Here is a 21,767-nt window from a genome sequence, read left to right on the forward strand (position 1 = left end):
CAGCTGAACATTGACTTATTACAGCTTTGAAACTTTACAATGCAGAACAAAAATGCTGCTTTTAGCCATCTTAATTTAAATGAAACAAGAACAGAAACAGTTTCCTTACCTTGTCAAATCTATCATTAAACTTTTCCTTTATTTATTTAGTAGTTTACATTTAACACAGTACTGAGCTGTATTTGCTTTTTTTTTGGTCTCTGCTGTTGGCTGATTGTGTTCTGGTTCCAAACAAAGTGGGTGGTTGACTGGTCAGTTCGAACTCTGGTGTTCGTAACTCTGAGGTTCTACTGTAGTGGTCTTACCCATGCAGGAGTAAGATCGCTGCCCTACTTTAACTTGATATTCCCATTTTTATACATCCAAGGATCACATGAGCCCTTTTTTACCTTTTATCTTGGAAGACTGGGGAAACTCCAACAGACTGGAGGACTGCCAATTTAGCTCCAATATTTAACATTGCACTGGGAGCGCATGCTGAGGGATTATCTACGATGACTCCTAAAATCCTCCTATCAGCACTGTTGGCTTTATCAACCAGATCTGTAATCCTTAGCAAGACCTACCTTCCAGAAACTGTGTCAATTGGCAGTAATGATAGTTTTAGCTATGTTGGTAAAGTCCCAAATTAACCATTCCATTATTTTACTCGGGATCAATATAAGGCTAACTGGTCATCTCTTGGGTCATCTCTTTTACCCTTTTACAATACTGGAGCTACATTAGCAGTGCTCCACTCTTTTGGAATTTCCCCAGTTTGTAGTTTAGAAAACTCCTCAGTTAGTTCTTTTAAGACTCCTGGGTGTAAGTTATATCGGCCTGTTGATTTCAGAATGTTTAATTTTAGCAGATGCTGCCTCACATCCTGCTTCATTACAGATGATAAATTTTTTGTTCCATCCACGTCATACGGGATAGATATACCCCACCTCTCTTTTGTTCCAAATACAGAAAAGGAATATCTATTGAACATTTCTGCCTTTTATGCATCATTATTACAATTTTACCATCTGTTTCTGGCAATAAACCTATACCTGACATAGAGCTCTTTTGTTTGTTTGTAATATGTTTTTAAAATGTCTTCTTATCTTTAATCCTATTAGCCACTGATAGTACATTGATTCCTGTGCATTCCTTTATCAGTCATCTACATTTTTTAATCTACTTATAGTCATTGCCATTTACTTTCCCTTTTTCCCATTCTTTATATATTGATTATTTTTATGCTTTATCACTGCTTCCTCATATTCTTTTAACTGGGATGGCTTCATGTCCAACATAACTTTTTTTAGTTTTTTAGCCATCCATTAAGATGTCCTTGCACAATCCCCAGTTTTTGTTAACACTTCTCACCTTAAATTTGTGTTCCAGTAAATTATGCTGACAACTGCTTTAAGCTTTGGAAGAATGGTGCCATATTTTGTTGCACAAAGTAAATGTAACCAGATCATAGCCACTGATACATAGGCAATCCCTAATGTTTAGATCAGTGATTAACTCTTCCTTGTCCAGTAGATTGAGGTCCAGTATTGAGTTACTCCATGTTGAGTGCAGGACTTTGTGTTAAGAAATGATTATCTATTATTTTCAGAAACTCTTCAAGGAAGTTTTGTTACTGGCTGCATGGGATGTCCAGCAAATGTCCCCCAGGTTGAAGTCACCCATGATAATACAGTTTTTATTCTGATACATTATGGACAGATGTCTACAGAGCAGTTCATCCTGTCCCCTAGTGATAGCTGGTTGTCTGTAACAAATGTCCACTGTTACCTACTAGTTTGAACTTTAATCTATAAGTGTTTGAGGTCCTGTGATTCTGAATTGTCTGTGCCTCTGTAACAGGTAAAAGTGTCTTTGATGTAGAGTGGCACCAGCTCCCTTTTCCCCATTATGTCCTAATGGAACAAGTTCTAGGTGCTCAGATAGCAGGTTTGTGAGAGTGGGGTAACAAAACTGGGGTCATTTGAAGGAATTTCACCTTGGACTCCACTAATCATGGACTAAGCAGCATTTACTTACCTGATAACCTCAGTGGGTTCCTCACATGAGTAAAGGTTCAGGATCAGGACTTATCTGAGTAATTCTGTAAAAAAACCCACAACTGATTAGAACGTCACAAAATGCATGCTTGCTTTTCATTCTGCTTTTTTGCATCATAAAAGGGGCACCTCAGGCCTATTGATGACTGAGCAGTCCAAGGTGAACACATAGTTTCTTTACTGAGGTAGCAGAAAGAGCTACTTCGCTTTATCTGAAATAATTTAGACAGCCCACTGCTTAAGCAAACCCCAGCCTGAACAGTTGTGCCAGGAATGGAAGGTAGATGTCAAACCTTTACAGTATGACAAGCACACGAGAGACTAGTCCACCCAGACCTAAGAGTGAGTCTGTATCACAGCAGGCAGCAAGCATATACTGGAACTGTCTCAGCCAATCAGAGAGCAAGTCCACTGTGCAGTTACTGATTATTACAGCGCAATTTTTTCCCAAGTTATGCTGTCCCCTGCATTGTGCTTCCCAGTTCTAAAAGCCTCAGTTGCATCCGAAGAGCCAAAGCCCAAATCAACTTACTGTATCTTCCTGGGTGCAAAGTACTCCAGTCTTTCCCTATCCAGGTGTTAGAACCTCTAGCTTCACCCCATCCCCCACTTTCCAGGACATCTAAATGCACCTCTGCAATTTGGGATTTTGAATACAAAAGTATGTGGTGCACTGAAAACTGAAAATGTGGAGGCATCATACAATATGCAAATGAGGAAACAACAAATAACACAAGGGCTGCTGTACTGATTGTATAGTACTGGGAGGTGTGGGGAATGGGGGGAAGTATCACAATATTAGAATCCATGCACAGAATTTAGCCTTAATGTGCCACACAAAACATGGAGACTTTGCTATTTTTGTGTTTAATTATTGGTTTACATTTGGAGACAATAAGATTATATTATGCTTATATTATGATTAGGATCTTGTATATTTCACCGTGGAACCCATCATTTTAATGCAGAATTAATCTTAGTCTAGTTCAGCCGATTTTGAGTGGCACGCTGCTGCCTGCCACGGTCCTGGCCCCCAGCCCCATTCAGCTCCCCCGCCCACCACTCTCCCATCCGGGGTAGGAGGCAGAAGCTTGGTCCTGCGGCAGCCAAGCTTCCCCCCTCCCCCACTTCTTCCCCCAGCATGCTGCTTTCCTGCCCTTCCTCCTCTCCTTCCCTGCACCGATCAGCTGATGGCCATTGTGAGGGGGAGGGGAAAGAGTGGCAGCGTGCTTGCTGCTCCATAGAGAAGAGGAAGAGACAGGGCCTTGGGGAAGGGGGTGGAACAGGGCATAATCCTTCCAGCCCCCTGCCATGAGCCGCTCAAGCATTCCCATGAGTTCAAGCACCCCAGCCCTCTGCCCTGACCCTTGAACCTCCCCACACACCCAGGCTTCTGCCCTGCACCCCCACACACCCCAGCCCTCTGCCTTGAACCCTGAACCCCCCCCACAGCCTTCTGCCCTGCACCCCCCACAGCCCCAGCCCTCTGTCCTGACCCCTGAACCACCCCCACATGCACAGCCTTCTGCCCTGTCCTCCCACACACACACTCAGCCCTCTGCCCTGACCCCTGAACTCCCCACCCCAGGTCTGGGGTCCCGGCTGCCGGCCCCTTGCAAGCCAGCGTCCCAGCCGCAGGCCCGATTCAGCCCACTGCCGGCCTAGGTGAACAAAACCCCAGGCTGGCAGTGAGCTGAACAGGCTGGCAGCGTAAGGTCAGCATTTTAATTTAATTTTAAATGAAGCTTCTTAAACATTTTGAAAACCTTGTTTTCTTTACATATAACAATAGTTTAGTTATATAATATAGACTTATAGAAAGAGACCTTCTAAAAACATTAAAATGTATTACTGGCATGCAAAACCTTAAATTAGAGTGAATAAATGAAGACTCGGCACACCACTTCTGAAAGGTTGCTGACCCCTGGTCTAGTCTAATTCCTTCATGTATTCATGGATGCTTGTCCCTGACTTCCTCCTGGCCATGGGGAGTGAATTTTTGTGATTCTCACAGATACACACAAACACACATGAACAAAAGCAACACATGAAGCACATGAAGATGATATTTGAAGGTTGAGGTCCATTTTTCAATTGAAGTAGGGATTTGATTTGTCTGGAGAATACAATATATCTTTCCAAACTTGCAGCACAAAATATGTGAGCAAAGATCAAATTTTATAGGGATTTTCAGCTACCTTTTTCTTAGCTAATGAGTTAGATTAGTTTTAAAATGAGATATTTAGGAAATTTCCAGTGTCTGACTTTTATTTTTTTGTAACCCGTAACTAACTAATAACTGGGTTCTTATCCATCATATTTTCCATATAGTTAAAATTCACTGACAGCCCTCTTCAAATGTACACCTGAAGAAATTAGGTTGCAAAGATGAGTTATTAATGATTCCCTCTGCCATCTTTCCCACTATAATCTCAATGTTCCCTTTCTCAAAATGGCCACCATTTCCCATAACTGACAACGGGACTAAATCAACATGACAGGATGTAAGCTGTGTGGGCCAGAGATCACCTTTTGTTCTGTGTTTGTAAAGTGCCTAGCATAATGTGGTTCTGCGCCACGGCTGGGGCTCTGGAGTGCTACCTTAATATACCTATGAAATAGCAATAGTTATGTACAGCACCTAGCAAAACGGATAATGGTCTATGAGTGGGGCTCCTAGGCACTACGATAACACCACCACCAATAACAATGTAAGCCCTCATTAAAGATCATCACTATGTCTAGTAAAGATATCTGCCTTTCATAATTTTTTCCTAAGATATTGAAGCCACAGTTTGCCATGTGCAACCATAAGAGACCCACCCAGGCAATGTTTGAACCCGGCATCTTGTCATCCTCACTATGGAGCAGCCACTAAAGGGAGAACATGACACACATTTCTTTCCACAGCATAGCTCAACTATTTGCTAGATAGAAGACTACTGAGAATCAGGATTCCTGACTTTCAGGGGAGGGGATTGCTCTGGTGTTTAGAGCAGCGTTACAGAGAGCCAGGACAGCTAAGTTCAAGTCCTGGCTTAGAATACAGCATATGTTAGTTGCTAGACCAGTGGTTACAGACATCATAGTCAAGCATATAGGTATGGCAGTTTCCTTTTGAGTAAATGAGGCTGAGGTTTTCCACGTCAAAGATGTAAGTTCTAGTCCCAGCTCATCTCAAAATGATGATGTGCACCTCTTGGTTACTTCATTTGTAAAATGCTGTTGTTTATATTTGAGTGCCTCCTAGGGTACGGAGTTATGCTGGAGTTTGGAAGGGCACTTCCCAATCATCTCTCCTTCCCCCAGTGCAAACATCACTGCTCCCTGTATGTCCTCACATGTCAGAGGGGAAGTTATGGAGAAACATCATATTAACCCTCAATATTTGTTCGGGTTGCAATTGCACCAGGGCTGCTGTAGTGCCAGAAGAAAGATCAGCTGGCTCGCAGCCAGGTGCAGAGAAGGAGGGGGCAGTTTGGCCTTGACCCCACCACTTCTACATAGATTCTGGCACCCTTGATTGCAATTTTGCATTATAGTGTGGGAGATCAGTGTGTTGTGTGTAGTGCAGTGATTCTCAAACTCTTTTCTTCATGAACCACTTGAAAATTGCCCAGGGTCTCGGTGGACCACTTAATGGTCTTTCCAAATGTTTGTACCATTAGCTATTATAAAGCGCTTTGGATAAAAGCACTATATAAAAAAATGTAATAATAATTAATGTTTCTTTGTTCTACAAATAAAAGCACACAACACACTTTAATATCAGTAGTCTTACCTTTCTAATGTGATGGATGTGCCCTCTCTCTCCTGCTGCAGCAGCCCCCAAGCTGGGGCTGGGAAGGGGGGGGCCATCTCTTGCTGGCAGCTTACTCCCACCTCCCTCCTATTCCCCCCAAGGCCACCACCTCACCTTATATGTGCATCTTCTCCAGGGTCCAGGCACCTAATTAGTGGAGCCACGCCTGCATGGCTCCACTAATTAGGTGGATGGGTCTTCATTCTCTCATGTGTGGCTGCTCAGGCATGCACCTTAGAGGGAACTATCTGTGGATCACCTGAATGGAGTAATCCACGGACCACAGTTTGAGAACCTCTGGTATAGTGTGTTTCCTTGTCGTTTTGAAGCAGAAAGAGGTTCCTTGTGGTTTCCGTGGATTCTGTGTACTTAGGGCTATGTCCTCCCCTCAGTGAGAGCACTTATTCCAGGGATTCCTATCATAATGGCCCCACTGCCAGTGCAGAAGAACCAAAGAAAGAGTTGTGCTTGGATTTTCCCTAGGAGAAATTATCACTGCTTAGGGAACATCAAATATTCCTAAACCCCACTACCTTGCTCACTCCTACTCCTCCTGTCTCCTCTCCAGGGCTGTACATAAAACTGCCTATTTAAAAAATATGGAGCCTCTTTGTAGGCTTCCTGTGTCCTCAGATATGGAACAGGGTGTCGAGAACACTGATGAGCACCCACCTGGGGATGCTGCTCACCACACTCACTCCCTTCTCTGTTTCCCCTTTAGGATGAGAGAACAGTGTGTATGTGACAGCTCCTTGTGACTGACTACAGACATCTCAGACATTTTGATATCATCAGTTATTAGCTCTCCTTCTCGGCTAAATAGAGGACCTACAATTTCTTTCTCTTGCTTTTAATGTAGACCCTCTTCTTATTGCCTTTTATGTCCCTTGCTAGGTGTAATTCATTTTGTGCTGTAGCCTTTCTGATTTTGTCTCTACCTGCTTGTGCTATTCTTTTGTACACATCCTTAGCTGCTTGTCCATGTTTCCACTTTTCGTAGGATTCTTTTTTGATTTTCAGGTCATTAAAGAGCCCCCAATAGAGCCATATTGGCCTCTTACTGTTCTTGCTATCTTTCCTTCTCATTGTGACTATTTGCTGTTATGCCTCTAATATTGTCTCTTTCAGTAACTGCCCGCTCTCCTGAACTTCTTTTTCCTTTAGATTTTCTTCCTGTGGAACCTTACCTACGAGTTCTCCGAGTTTGTTAAAGTCTGTTATTTTAAGTGCATCATCATTATTCTCCTGCTCTCACTCCTTCCTTTCCTTAGAACCATGAAATTCATCATTTCATGATGACTTTCACCCAAATTGTCATCAAATTTCAGATTCACAATCAATTCTTCCCCATTAGTCAGAATCAAGTCTAAACGATCTGACCCCCTAGTTACTTCCTGCACTTTCCGAATCATAAAGCTGTCCCTAATACAGTCCAGGAACTTATTGTTTGCTAGTGGTGATGTGGCTGTGTTGATCCCAGGATATGAGTGAAACAAGATAGCTTATTAAGGTGAACTTATTGGACATTTCATGTTTTGCCATATTACTTTTCCAACAGATGTATGGCTAGCTAAAGTCCCCCATTACTACCAGGTCTAGTGATATCTATCTATCGATCGATCGATCGATCGATAGATAGATAGACTCACACGTAAGAAGGAAAGAAAGAAAGAAAGAAAGAAAGAAAGAAAGAAAGAAAGAAAGAAAGAAAGAAAGACCGCGTCCGCCTCCCCCTACTTATTTAGTGGTCTATACTAGACCCCAGTCATGACATTGCCTCCATTTATCTTCATCCAGAATCTTTCAACTAGTCTGCTTCTGACCTCCTTCTATACCGCAGAACAAATGTATATATTCTTAATTCATAATGCAACATCTCCTCCATCCGGACCCTGCCACCGCCTATCCTTCCTGAACAAGCTATACCCTTCTATACCAAAATTCCAGTCAAGCAGGATTGGTCCTGCTTTGAGCAGGGGGTTGGACTAGATGACCTCCTGAGGTCCCTTCCAACCCTGATATTCTATGATTCTATGATTTATACCACCAAGGCTCTGTGATGCCGGTTAAGTCATAATTTAGCTTATGGACTCATAGTTCCAGTTCATCCTGTTTATTCCCCATACTTCTTGCATTTCATAGAATCATAGAATATCAGGTTTGGAAGGGACCTCAGGAGATCATCTAGTCCAACCCCCTGCTCAAAGCAGGACCAATCCCCAACTAAATCATCCCAGCCAGGGCTTTGTCAAGCCTGGCCTTAAAAACCTCTAAGGAAGGAGATTCCACCACCTCCCTAGGTAACCCATTCCAGTTCTTCACCACCCTCCTAGTGAAAAAGTTTTTCCTAATATCCATCCTAAACCTCCCTTGCTTATAGACATCTAAGATGTTGAACAGATTCTCCCATTGTTTTCCCTTTCTTGCTCCTATTACCCTACTGTAGTTTTCCATTTCACCCCAACATTTAGCCCTTTGTTAAGGTCATCTTTTTTATACCTACTTGTGGGCTTTTGTCACCTGCTTCCTTTGAACCTAGTTTGCAGCCCTCCTCACTAGATTAGCAAGTCAGTGAGTGATGGTGTTCTTCCCCTCCTTGGTCAGATGTGCTCCATCTCTCCTCCTTGCTGGAGCAGCATCCCAAAGCTGAGGACGCCAAAGCCTTCCTGTCAATACCATCTGTGCAGTCACATATTCATCTCCAGGATGTGCATGCTCCTGCATGGGCCTTTAACCTCAATTGGAAGGATGGATGAGAACACAACCTGTGCCTCTGACTCCTTCACCTTCTCTCCCAGAGCCCAGTAATCACTGCTGATATGCTGAGGGTCATACCTGGCAGTATTATTAGTGCTCACATGAATAAGCAGCATGGAGTAGTAGTCAGAGGGCCAGATGAGCCTTGGCAACCTCTCTGTAACATCTCAGATGGGGACTCCAGGCAGGTAGCACACCTCCCAGGACATTAGGTCAAGTCAACAGATGGATGCCTCCATCCCCTTTAGAGAGAGTCCCTGACTGCTAGCACCCTACGTCCCCTCCTCAGGGGTGCAGTGGTCAAAGGCAACATGTGGGGGAGTTTGCGGGGCCATGTGCCCCCCCCCCCCAAGATTTGTTGCTTGGCTTGTACTGAGCATGCTCACACAGACTGAGCATGCTCAGTAACACTGCTGAAGCTGGCTGCCTTCATTCTGCCCCCTCACTATTGGCAGGCACTGTTCATCTCTGGAAGTAGCCATGAGCTTTCCAGCTTGCTGGCAGGCTGTTTCTCCTCTTCAGCTACTGGGGTCTGCTTCTCTCCTTCTATTGCCAGTACAGCTTAACCTCAATGGATGGGAGACCTGGGCGAGGAACACTGTCTACTGCGTGAGGTGGCCCGCAGCCAGTCTGTTCCCTATAGAGCAGCTGGTTATCTTTCCTCCTCTGATGCTGCTGTAGTTATCTGTTGTCTGACGTCTCCATGTGCATCATGCTGATGATGTCTTTGTGCTCCCAAATGCTATGCAGATGAGCCACTTCCTGAATCCTCTGAATCCCGTATTTTTTCCAGATCAGCACCACCGAGGTCCAGAGAACCTTTGGCTCTGCAACAATCCTCCATTTTGGCTCCAGCTCCAGTGCTGGCTGAAGAGTGCATGCCACTGTCCCTGGGAGGCTTGTGTCAGCCCCTGAGCCCAATGAGCTGTTTGTTCTAGATGAGAAGAGGTCTCCTCATGTTCTGATGCTGTCACCTCCATGGACATGCATTTTCCTGTGATGGACTTGCCTCCTTTGGGACATGTCCCCACCTTTATTGCAGAGTCATCCACGATTCCTTCAATTCCAATGGCACAGCCATTTGAACCAGCCTCCAATGTTTTGGATTTGGACTATTCAGACAGAGACGGAGGCCCACCCGTCCCATACCACCAGTGTGAGTACTTAAAGGTGCCATCGGCTCCATGGCACTACCTATCATATTTACCCAGTATCAGGGTCCTTGCCCTGCCCCTTGGTACGCTGCCCTGTGGAGTCCCCATCACCATATGACAAACCCATCAGGATGGCCGTACCGGGGTTCATGGCCACAATTCCCACCACTGGAAACTTCTTGCTCTGTCTCCTCCCTCCAGCTGCCATCCAGCAGGTGCTAGGAACCACCATTGGATGAAGCACTGCTGAGTCCGACTCCAACAGCACCACTAGAACCAGAATGCTTCCCCGTTCTTCTTCCCTGGATGCTGTAGTGTCTTTGACTTCTCCTTCAGCTCCAGATGACTTCTGGATGTTCCAGGAGTTGCTATGTAGGGTAGCTGGGGTAGCTACGTTCCGCTGTAGGAAGTGCAAGATAAAGAGCACCAAATGCTTGATATCTTATACGCCACAGTACCTGCCAGTGTGGCCCTCCCAATCAATGAGGCCAAACTTCACCCGGCTCAGACTGTTTGGCACATTCCGGACACCTGCACACCTATTCCAAGGTGCTGGAGAAGAGATACTATGAGCTTCCATAGGGATCTGAGTTCATCTTCTCCCACTGCCCACTCAATTTTCTCATTATTTAAGCAGCTACTGAATGTGCACACCAACAGCACCTGCGCTCCACCACAATAGATAAGGAGGGCAGGTGCCTGGACCTTCTGGGCTGCAAGGTCTTTTCCTCTGCCAATATGCAATTTTGTATCTCAAACTATTTAGCTCTGTTCACAAAATAGACTTCCATACCTACACTAAACTCATGGATTTCACTGACAAGCTGGCCCAACAAGATCAAGCCCATTTCCAGGCAATCCTAGAGGAAGGGAAACTGGTGGTGAGGTTGGCCCTGCCAGCCGCAATTGAGACAGCAGATACCTCTTCAAATATGATGGGTACAGAGATCATCATGCACAGGGAGTCCTGGTTGCATTCATTCCACTTCCCAAAGATAGTCCAGACCACCATAGAAGACCTCCCTTTTGATGAGTTTCATCTCTTCAATCAGAAGACTGATGACTCTGTTCAGTCCCTCAAGGACTCTAGAGCCACTCTCCAGTCACTGGGCATCCACACAATGGCTGACCCAGTAGTTTAAAGCTCCTCAATGCTTCCAACAATGGTCCAAGGAGCCTCCTTGTAGCTGGCAGAGGACACAGCCACCCCATCCCTCCGGTTCTTTATTGGTACAAGCTTCCGCATCTCATGCCCTATCATCTCAGAAGCTTTATTTCTGAGTATGCTCAGGGAGACATCAACCAATATGCTTCACACCATGCCCCCAGACCACCCCCTTTTAGTGGACATCTAGCACTAATCTTGCCAGCTTGGAGTGCAATAATAGTGGACAAATGGGTCCTGTATGTCATTCAACATGGTTATATGATCAAGTTCAGAAGGCTACCTCATCCACATCTCCCACCCTGACCCCACTCGAGGGATTGCTCTCATGACAGTATCACCACACTAGAGGTGGATTCTCTAATGCAGAGGGGGGCAATAAAACCTGTTCCCGAGGCCCATTAGGGAACAGGGTTCTATTCCACTTATTTCCTAGTCCCCAAAAAGAAGGGCAGATGGCGTCCAATCCTAGACCTCCGTCATCTCAACCATTTCATATGAAAGCCAAGGTTTCGTGTGGTCACTCTGGTAGCCATCATCTCTTCCCTAGAAAGAGGCATGTGATTTATAGCTCTCAACATGCACTGTGCTTACTATCATAGAATCATAGAATATCAGGGTTGGAAGGGACCTCAGGAGGTCATCTAGTCCAACCCCCTGCTCAAAGCAGGACCAATCCCCAACTAAATCATCCCAGCCAGGGCTTTGTCAAGCCTAACCTTAAAAACCTCTAAGGAAGGAGATTCCACCACCTCCCTAGGTAACCCATTCCAGTGCTTCACCACCCTCCTAGTGAAAAAGATTTTCCTAATATCCAACCTAAACCTCCCCCACTGCAACTTGAGACCATTACTCCTCGTTCTGTCATCTGGTACCACTGAGAACAGTCTCTATCCATCCCCTTTGGAACCCCCTTTCAGGTAGTTGAAAGCAGCTATCAAATCCCCTCTCATGCTTATATTCTGCAGTTTACATAATGTGCTCCAGCCCCCTAATCATTTTTGTTGTTCTCTGATGGACTCTTCCTAATTTTTCCACATCCTTCTTGTAGTGTGGGGCCCAAAACTGGACACACTACTCCATATGAGGCCTCACCAATGCTGAATAGAGGGGAATGATCACGTCCCTCAATCTGCTGGCAATGCTCCTACTTATACAGCCCAATATGCCGTTAGCCTTCTTGGCAACAAGGGCACACTGTTGACTCATATCCAGCTTCTCATCCACTGTAAGCCATAGGTCCTTTTCTGCAGAACTGCTGCCTAACCACTCAGTCCCTAGTCTGTAGCCAATATCCTATCCACAGATATTTCCTGAGATTCACCGCGGGGCATCATCACTTTCAGTACAGGGTTCTCACGTTTGGGCTCACCACCACTCCTCGCACAGTTTTCTCCGTTGTGGCAGCCCACCTTATATTCCCTTACTCTCACTCTCAGAAGAAATGCTGCTGCCACTGTTGCAGGGGTGTTTTATTAACCACTTTTATTATCCATGTAGGCCTCTGCCTTATTCTTCGTGTTGCTCAATCTTTAATGAGACCCAGGGGTCTGATGTTCACAGGGTTTGGCCATAGCAAAACACATTTGTGTCTCCCCAGCATCATCAGCAGTGGGGGACCTGTGACAGTGCCCTTGTTTATCCAGGGAAAGTGAAGGAAGTGGCTCTAATGAATTTGCAACTGAGTGACAGAAATGAAATTTTCTTCTCACTCATGTATAATCTGGAGCTGTTCCAGATTCCTTGGCAGATACAGCGCCTTTTGTGTGGGGTGCAGCATTTCTGCCTCTCACTCCTCTGTTTGTGTCTCTCCACTTCACACTACACTCCTGAGTGGGATTTGCTAGGCAATCATTGTGTCTGGAACAAGCGAGGGCAAACAAATCTTCTGCTGGAGTTTGTTTGTGTTGTCTGGAGGATTTCTTAACACTACTAATTCCCTACAAATTGTCCACCACCGCTGATGGCAAAAAGGAGATGAAAAGGCCAGCAACATTAGCCATCATTAGAATAAGAATCATGTATTCCTCCCAGCTGAGATGCATATAATTAGAAATTAGAAAAAGGTCAGATCTTGCCATTATCAACTCAATCAGCTGCTGAGTGCCGCACAGTCAATTAATTCAGCATCTGTATTTTTTACAACCCCGCGCACGTATTCCATTGGACTGTAACTCTTTTTCTGGACAGATATACTACGCAGTGAAGCAGGAACATAAAATGAGAGACCCTAAGCAAATGAGCTGAGATAATTGAGAGATTTATTTTTTATATATATGAGTGTGTCAGGTCTTCTTGCCTTTGCCCTTGAATATTGACTTTCATAAATGTGATTGTTGGATGGATACACCAGTCTGAGAGATCCTTCTTTGGAGCTACACTTTTCTCGTGTCCATTTACTGAATAGCTCTGCAGAACTTAATTTCCCAATTTGTGTGCTGGTCAGGGTTTTTTTGTTTATTTTGTTTTGTTTGACCTTGTACGTTATTCCCATTTCTGCAAGAGAAAACAAGTAGGATGTGGAGCATGGGAGTGCAAGGGTTCGGTAGCATATCGACGTGAACCAGTATTACTGGGGCTGAAGCAGGAGCTGAAAGGCTTTCAACCTCTTCCTCTCAAAATTCCCTGGAGTAGATGGGGACTAAAAGGAGTTTGTCTCCTGTTTGCCCTGGCTAACCATGCTTCTGATTAATCTCTTCTTGTTCTATTTGTAAATTGTACCTCATCGGCGCCTGTTATTCTGTCTCCCTGCTGGCTTTGTGACTCAGCTGAGAAAGCCTTCACAGTGCATTAGGACAGAGAAATGTGGCTATCTCCTGAGGTCCTCTCCTTCCTCCTACCCCTTTTTAATGCCACTTTTATAAATCTCTGAGCTAGTAGCGAGCAAGGCCTCATTATAGCAACAGAGTTCCAAAGGCCCTCCTCCTACTATTGCCACTGCAGGCTCATCAGGGCAATTGATGGCAAGGCTATTGAAATGTGTGTAGCCATTCAACCCAGGAGCAGTCTATGACTAACAGTTTGTAAAGATGATCACTACAATTTGCAAGTTAAAAAAATCCTTTGACATGTAAAGACTTTTTGTTATATAAAACTGGCTTTATCACCCCACAGTGAATAGCTGGAATTTTATATATTATGCAAGATTTCAAACTGAAGCTGTAAAACTTAAAGTTTCAGTTCCATGAGAGGAATGTTTTATGTGTACATTTTTTAACATTTATGGGATACATTTTAATGAGGCCCAAGTTTTGCTCTAGGGAAAGCTCACAGCCACATTGCTGCTCTGAAATCTTGTTAGAGAGAGTGGCCAGTAGAGAATAATCAAACACATTTTTACATCCAATGCTTAGTCTCCAAATTTTCTTTGGGCATTTATTTTAGTTGGGATGGTAATTACAGTGAATTTCTGCATCTCCAAATAGTGGAGATTGGTGAATTCCATGGCAACAAAAATATTATTTTCTTTTACCACTAGTGAAAAAGCTGCACTGTTTGAAAAGGCTGCTTTTCTGCACCAGCACCAACAGATCTGAACTGCAGGCCTAAAAAGGATTATGTGGCAAATTGTACACTAGGTTATTTAATCAGATTGTCTTCATTAGCAATTCCTAGGTAATCTTGCAGATACTCATCCTTAGCAGTTCCTTGGGTTGCCCAATGATTCTAGTAGTTACTAGAAAGCCAGTGGATATGCATTGACCTCCTCTCTTTGTTTATCCTTCTCAGATGGTGAAAGCAATTCAGGTCTTGAGAATTCATCTGCTGGAGCTGGAGAAGGTGAATGAATTGTGCAAGGACTTTTGTAACCGTTATATCACCTGCCTCAAAACAAAGATGCACAGCGATAACCTACTCAGGAATGATCTTGGGGGGCCCTACTCCCCAAACCAGCCCTCCATAAACCTACACCCACAGGTAATGGCTGAAAATGTCCACCACACATGCTTTCTTAAAATCTCCCCTTGTGCCTTATTGTTCTACAAACAGTTTCACTCCATTTTATAAAGTTCCTCCTCATTTTGATCCAGTTGCCAGGAGGCACATTTTCCTAACGGGCTGTGTGAGCATGGCAGAGGAATCCTGGAGATTTAAGACATTTTGGGTCTGATTTTCAGAGGCACTCAGTATCTGCAGCTCCCATTGGCTTCCCATTGTACTTGCTCAGCAGCTCTGGAAATCAATCAAAAAGTGTTTCCAGGTGGGCTCTAAAAATGGAAGCACCTGAAAATTTGGGGCATTATTGAAAATGTAAGTCTTAATTTGTGTGTGTGTATGTGAATATATGTGTTTGAAAGCAAATGACCCATAATTAATAAGCACAAAGCCACAGGAGGAAATGATGCAGTGATTGAGTGTTTTTCACTGGGTTGCTCTGAATGCCATCCTGCAGCAGAGCACTCTTTCATAGAAAAGTGACTCTAGTGGGTGACTGCCACTGACTGGTAGAGTTTTAACCATGGAAGTTTATGGATGATGAAACTGAGATGTCAGATAAAGTATTGCATATGGCCGTATGTCAGTATGCAGTGATAATTACAGAGGGGGCACAAACTAATTAGAACCATGGGAAATTCTTAGTGCTTGTCTATATGGTGAATTAGTGCACAGCAAGCTGAGGTGTAAATCTGAAGTGTTCTAGCATGCTGCACACTAACTCTCTGTGCGCTGTGATGTACTGGTGTTTGAAACCCTGCACACTAACTGCATATAGACAAATCCTTATCCTCACTTTGAAAAAAATGTAAATTAAAAAACAGATTTTGGGTTACATTTTAAAGTTTATGGAGATGTAAACTGTTGAATTTGTCAATTACCATAGAAAAAGGGACAAGATTTTATAGCAACAAAACCCTGGCACAAAAATTTCATGAAGCCTAATCTCTAGTAACATTTTTTTAAGCAACCTCTTGTCAGAGTTTGTCCATTTGAATTGCTTTGCTGGATTTTTTCTAGAAAATCTTCTAGAAATCCAGCAGATGTTGTGCCCTTGACAGAATAGTAATGCAGTGAACTTCCTTTCACAAATCTCACTAGTACTGTCTTTTACCTCTTGCTTCAGAGGCATCACAGACAGCTGCTGGGACAGGCATCAGAGTGCATTGTTTCTATACTATTCCATCCTGCCCGCTGACCACTAGCTTAGTGTCTCAGTGCATCCTAAGGCTTTTTTTAGGGTTCTTTGCTTGAAATTTCTGTGTAGGCGCTGGAAGGAAAGGGAAGCAGGAAGTCAAGTGGTAAATGGAAATCCAACCCTAGTGAAGCCCAGGAAATGGAAGATCAACTACATCAGGCAACATGTAAGAAGAAAATTAAGGGGTTAAAATAGAATTTGAACCGTAAACAATTCAAGGTATTTAAAAATAACAAGAAATTACATCAGAAGCAAGATGCTGCAAGAGGATCAGTAGGTCCATTACACCACCAGGGAGAAATTCAGGAAATTAAGGAAATTGCTGGAAAGTTAAGCAATTTTTCCCTCAGGTCTGGTCTATACTTAAAACTTATACTGGCATAGCTATGTCAGTCAGGGTGTGAAAAACTACACCCGGTAGCAACATAGCTATGCTGACAAACCCCCCGCATAGATGCAACTATACTAACAGAAGAGAGCTTCTGTCAACATAGCTAACATTGCTTGGGGAAGTGGTGTTACTATACCAACAGCCCCCTTCTGTCAGCATTCGCTGTGTCTCCACTAGGGGGCTATGCCAGCATAGGCTCATAGACTCATAGACTTTAAGGTCAGAAGGGACCATTATGATCATCTAGTCTGACCTCCTTCACAATGCAGGCCACAGAATCTCACCCACCCACTCCTGTAACAAACCCCTAACCTATGTCTGAGTTATTGAAGTCCTCAAATTGTGGTTTGAAGACCTCAAGCTGCAGAGAATCTTCCAGCAAGTGACCAGTGCCCCATGCTGCAGAGGAAGGTGAAAAACCTCCAGGGCCTCTGCTAATCTGCCATGGAGGAAAATTCCTTCCCGACCCCAAATATGGTGATCAGTTAAACCCTGAGCATGTGGGCAAGACTCACCAGCCAGCACCCAGGAAAGAATTCTCTGTAGTAACTCAGATACCAGCCCATCTAACATCCCATCACAGACCACTGGGCATACTTACCTGCTGATAATCAAAGATTAATTGCCAAATTAATAGCCAAAATTAGGCTATCCCATCATACCATCTCCTCCATAAACTTATCAAGCTTAGTCTTGAAGCCAGGTATGTCTTTAGCCCCCACTACTTCCCTTGGAAGGCTGTTCCAGAACTTCACTCCTCTAATGGTTAGAAACCTTCATCTAATTTCAAGTCTAAACTTCCTAGTGTCCAGTTTATATCCATTTGTTCTTGTGTCCACATTGGTACTAAGCTTAAATAATTTCTCTCCCTCCCTAATATTTATCTCTCTGATATATTTATAATGAGCAATCATATCCCCCCTCAATCTTCTTTTGGTTAGGCTAAACAAGCCAAGTTCTTGCAGTCTCCTTTCATAAGATATGTTTTCCATTCCTCAGATCATCCTAGTAGCCCTTCTCTGTACCTGTTCCAGTTTGAATTCATCCTTCTTAAACATGGGAGACTAGAACTGCACACAGCATTCCAGAGGAGGTCTCACCAGTGCCTTGTATAACGGTACTAACACCTCCTTATCTTTGCTGGAAATACCTCGCCTGATGCATCCTAAAACCGCATTAGCTTTTTTAACAACACAACCATCCCACACACAGATGGAATACAAGCTGTCAGGAACAGTATCCCTGATGATGCCACAGCACAACTGGTTGCTGAGCTCTGTGCCTTTATCCTCACACACAACTATTTCAAATTTGATGACAATATATACCTCCAGATCAGTGGCACCGCTATGGGCACCCACATGGCCCCACAATATGCCAACATTTTTATGGCTGACCTGGAACAATGCTTCCTCAGCTCTTGTCCACTCACGCCCCTTCTCTACCTACGCTACATTGATGACATCTTCATCATCTGGACCCATGGGAAGGAGACTCTGGAAAAATTCCACCACGATTTCAACAGCTTCCACCCCACCATCAATCTCAGCCTGGACCAATTTACACGGGAGGCCCACTTCCTAGACACCATGGTGCAAATAAGTGATGGTCACATTAACACCATCCTATACCGAAAACCTACTGACTGCTATGCCTACCTTCATACCTCCAGCTTCCATTCCGGGCACACCACACGATCCATTGTCTACAGCCAAGCACTGAGGTACAACCACATCTGCTCTAACCCCTCGGACAGAGACCAACACCTACAAAATCTCCACCAAACATTCTCAAAACTACAATACCCGCACGAGGAAATAAGGAAACAGATCAACAGAGCCAGACGTGTACCCAGAAGCCTCCTACTGCAAGACAAATCCAAGAAAGAAACCAACAGGACTCCACTGGCCATCACAAAGAGTCCCCAGCTAAAACCCCTCCAATGCATCATCAGGGATCTACAACCCATCCTGGACAATGATCCCACACTTTCACAGGCCTTGGGTGGCAGGCCAGTCCTCGCCCACAGACAACCTGCCAACCTGAAGCATATTCTCACCAGTAACTGCACACCGCACCATAGTAACTCTAACTCAGGAACCAATCCATGCAACAAACCTCGATGCCAACTCTGCCCACATATCTACACCAGCGATACCATCACAGGACCTAACCAGATCAGCCACACCATCACCGGTTCATTCACCTGCACGTCCACCAATGTAATATACGCCATCATATGCCAGCAATGCCCCTCTGCTATGTACATCGGCCAAACTGGACAGTCTCTACAGAAAAGGATAAATGGACACAAATCAGATATTAGGAATGGCAATATACAAAAACCTGTAGGAGAACACTTCAACCTCCCTGGCCACACAATAGCAGATCTTAAGGTGGCCATCCTGCAGCAAAAAAACTTCAGGACCAGACTTCAAAGAGAAACTGCTGAGCTTCAGTTCATCTGCAAATTTGACAACATCAGCTCAGAACATAAGAACATAAGAACATGAGAAAGGCCGTACCGGGTCAGACCAAAAGTCCATCTAGCCCAGTATCTGTCTACCGACAGTGGCCAATGCCAGGTGCCCCAGAGAGAGTGAACCTAACAGGCAATGATCAAGTGATCTCTCTCCTGCCATCCATCTCCATCCTCTGACGAACAGAGGCTAGGGACACCATTCTTACCCATCCTGGCTAATAGCCATTTATGGACTTAGCCACCATGAATTTATCCAGTCCCCTTTTAAACATTGTTATAGTCCTAGCCTTCACAACCTCCTCAGGTAAGGAGTTCCACAAGTTGACTGTGCGCTGCGTGAAGAAGAACTTCCTTTTATTTGTTTTAAACCTGCTGCCCATTAATTTCATTTGGTGACCCCTAGTTCTTGTATTATGGGAATAAGTAAATAACTTTTCCTTATCCACTTTCTCAACATCACTCATGATTTTATATACCTCTATCATGTCCCCCCTTAGTCTTCTCTTTTCCAAGCTGAAGAGTCCTAGCCTCTTTAATCTTTCCTCATATGGGACCCTCTCTAAACCCTTAATCATTTTAGTTGCCCTTTTCTGAACCTTTTCTAGTGCTAGAATATCTTTTTTGAGGTGAGGAGACCACATCTGTACACAGTATTCGAGATGTGGGCGTACCATGGATTTATATAAGGGCAATAATATATTCTCAGTCCTATTCTCTATCCCCTTTTTAACGATTCCTAACATCCTGTTTGCTTTTTTGACCGCCTCTGTACACTGCGTGGACATCTTCAGAGAACTATCCACGATGATGCCAAGATCTTTTTCCTGACTCGTTGTAGCTAAATTAGCCGCCATCATGTTGTATGTATAGTTGGGGTTATTTTTTCCAATGTGCATTACTTTACATTTATCCACATTAAATTTCATTTGCCATTTTGTTGCCCAATCACTTAGTTTTGTGAGATCTTTTTGAAGTTCTTCACAATCTGCTTTGGTCTTAACTATCTTGAGTAGTTTAGTATCATCTGCAAACTTTGCCACCTCACTGTTTACCGCTTTCTCCAGATCATTTATGAATAAATTGAATAGGATTGGTCCGAGGACTGACCCTTGGGGAACACCACTAGTTACCCCTCTCCATTCTGAGAATTTACCATTAATTCCTACCCTTTGTTCCCTGTCCTTTAACCAGTTCTCAATCCATGAAAGGACAAAACAAAGACTTTGAATGGCTTGCCAACTACAAAACCAGTTTCTCCTCCCTTGATTTTCACACCTCAGCTGCTAGAAGAGGGCCTCATCCTCCCTGATTGAACTAACCTCGTTATCTCTAGCCTGCTTCTTGCTTGCATATATATACCTGCCCCTGGAAATTTCCACTACATGCATCCGACGAAGTGGGTATTCACCCATGAAAGCTCTTGCTCCAAAATGTCTGTTAGTCTATAAGGTGCCATAGGACTCTTTGCTGCTTTTACATTAGCTTTTTTAACAGCCATATCACATTGGTGGCTCATAGTCATCCTGTGATCAACCAATACTCCAAGGTCCTTCTCCTCCTCTGTTACTTCCAACTGATGTGTCCCCAATTTATAACTAAAATTCTTATTATTAATCCCTAAATGCATGACCTTGCACTTTTCACTATTAAATTTCATCCTATTACTATTACTCCAGTGTACAAGGTCATCCAGATCTTCCTGTATGATATCCCGGTCCTTCTCTGTATTGTCAATACCTCCCAGCTTTGTGTCATTCGCAAACTTTATTAGCACATTCACACTTTTTGTGCCAAGGTCAGTAATAAAAAGATTAAATAAGATTGGTCCTAAAACCAATCCCTGAGGAACTCCACTAGTAACCTCCTTCCAGCCTGACAGTTCACCTTTCAGTACGACCCGTTGTAGTCTCCCCTTTAACCAGTTCCTTATCCACCTTTCAATTTTCACATTAATCCCCATCTTTTCCAATTTAACTAATAATTACCCATGTGGAACTGTATCAAATGCCTTACTGAAATCGAGGTAAATTAGATCCACTGTGTTTCCTCTGTCTAAAAAATCTGTTACCTTCTCCAAGATGGAGATCAGGTTGGTTTGGCATGATCTACCTTTTGTAAAAACATGTTGTATTTTGTCCCAATTACCATTGACCTCAATGTCCTTAACTACTTTCTCCTTCAAATTTTTTTCCAAGACCTTACATACTACAGATGTCAAACTAACAGGCCTATAGTTACTCAGATCACTCTTTTTCCCTTTCTTAAAAATAAGAACTATGTTAGCAATTCTCCAGTCGTGCGGCACAACCCCTGAGTTTACTGATTCATTAAAAATTCTTGCTAATGGGCTTGCAATTTCATGTGCCAGTTCCTTTAATATTCTTGGATGAAGATTATCTGGGCCCTCCGATTTTGTCCCATTAAGCTGTTCAAGTTTGGCTTCTACCTCGGATGTGGTAATATCTACCTCCATATCCTCATTCCCATTTGTCATCCTACCATTATTCCTAAGATCCTCATTAGCCTCATTAAAGACTGAGGCAAACTATTTGTTTAGATATTGGGCCATGCCTAGATTATCCTTAACCTCCATTCCATCCTCAGTGTTTAGGGGTCCCACTTCTTTTTTCTTCTTATTTATATGGCTATAGAACCTTTTACTATTGGTTTTAATTCCCTTTGCAAGGTCCAACTCTACATGGCTTTTGGCCTTTCTCACTTTATCCCTACATGATCTGACCTCAATAAGGTAGCTTTCCTTGCTAATCCCTCCCATCTTCCACTCCTTGTAGGGTTTCTGCTTTTTCTTAATCACCTCTCTGAGATGCTTGCTCATCCAACTT

At 43.7% G+C, this 21,767-nt stretch overlaps 1 protein-coding gene across 12 annotated transcripts in view; it reads left to right on the top strand.

Moving 5' to 3' along the window:
• Window positions 1–21,767, top strand: part of PKNOX2 (PBX/knotted 1 homeobox 2) — a 655,223-nt gene that overhangs the window by 485,051 nt on the left and 148,405 nt on the right. For all 12 annotated transcript variants that reach the window (XM_039496651.1, XM_039496659.1, XM_039496654.1 and 9 more), the window contains one exon: window positions 14,647–14,835. In XM_039496651.1, coding sequence (XP_039352585.1) covers window positions 14,647–14,835 — 189 coding nt within the window. The remainder of the gene's footprint in view (window positions 1–14,646; window positions 14,836–21,767) is intronic.

Source organism: Mauremys reevesii, linkage group 12, assembly GCF_016161935.1.
Source record: "Mauremys reevesii isolate NIE-2019 linkage group 12, ASM1616193v1, whole genome shotgun sequence".
In the NCBI taxonomy this organism is placed as follows: Eukaryota; Metazoa; Chordata; order Testudines; family Geoemydidae; genus Mauremys; species Mauremys reevesii.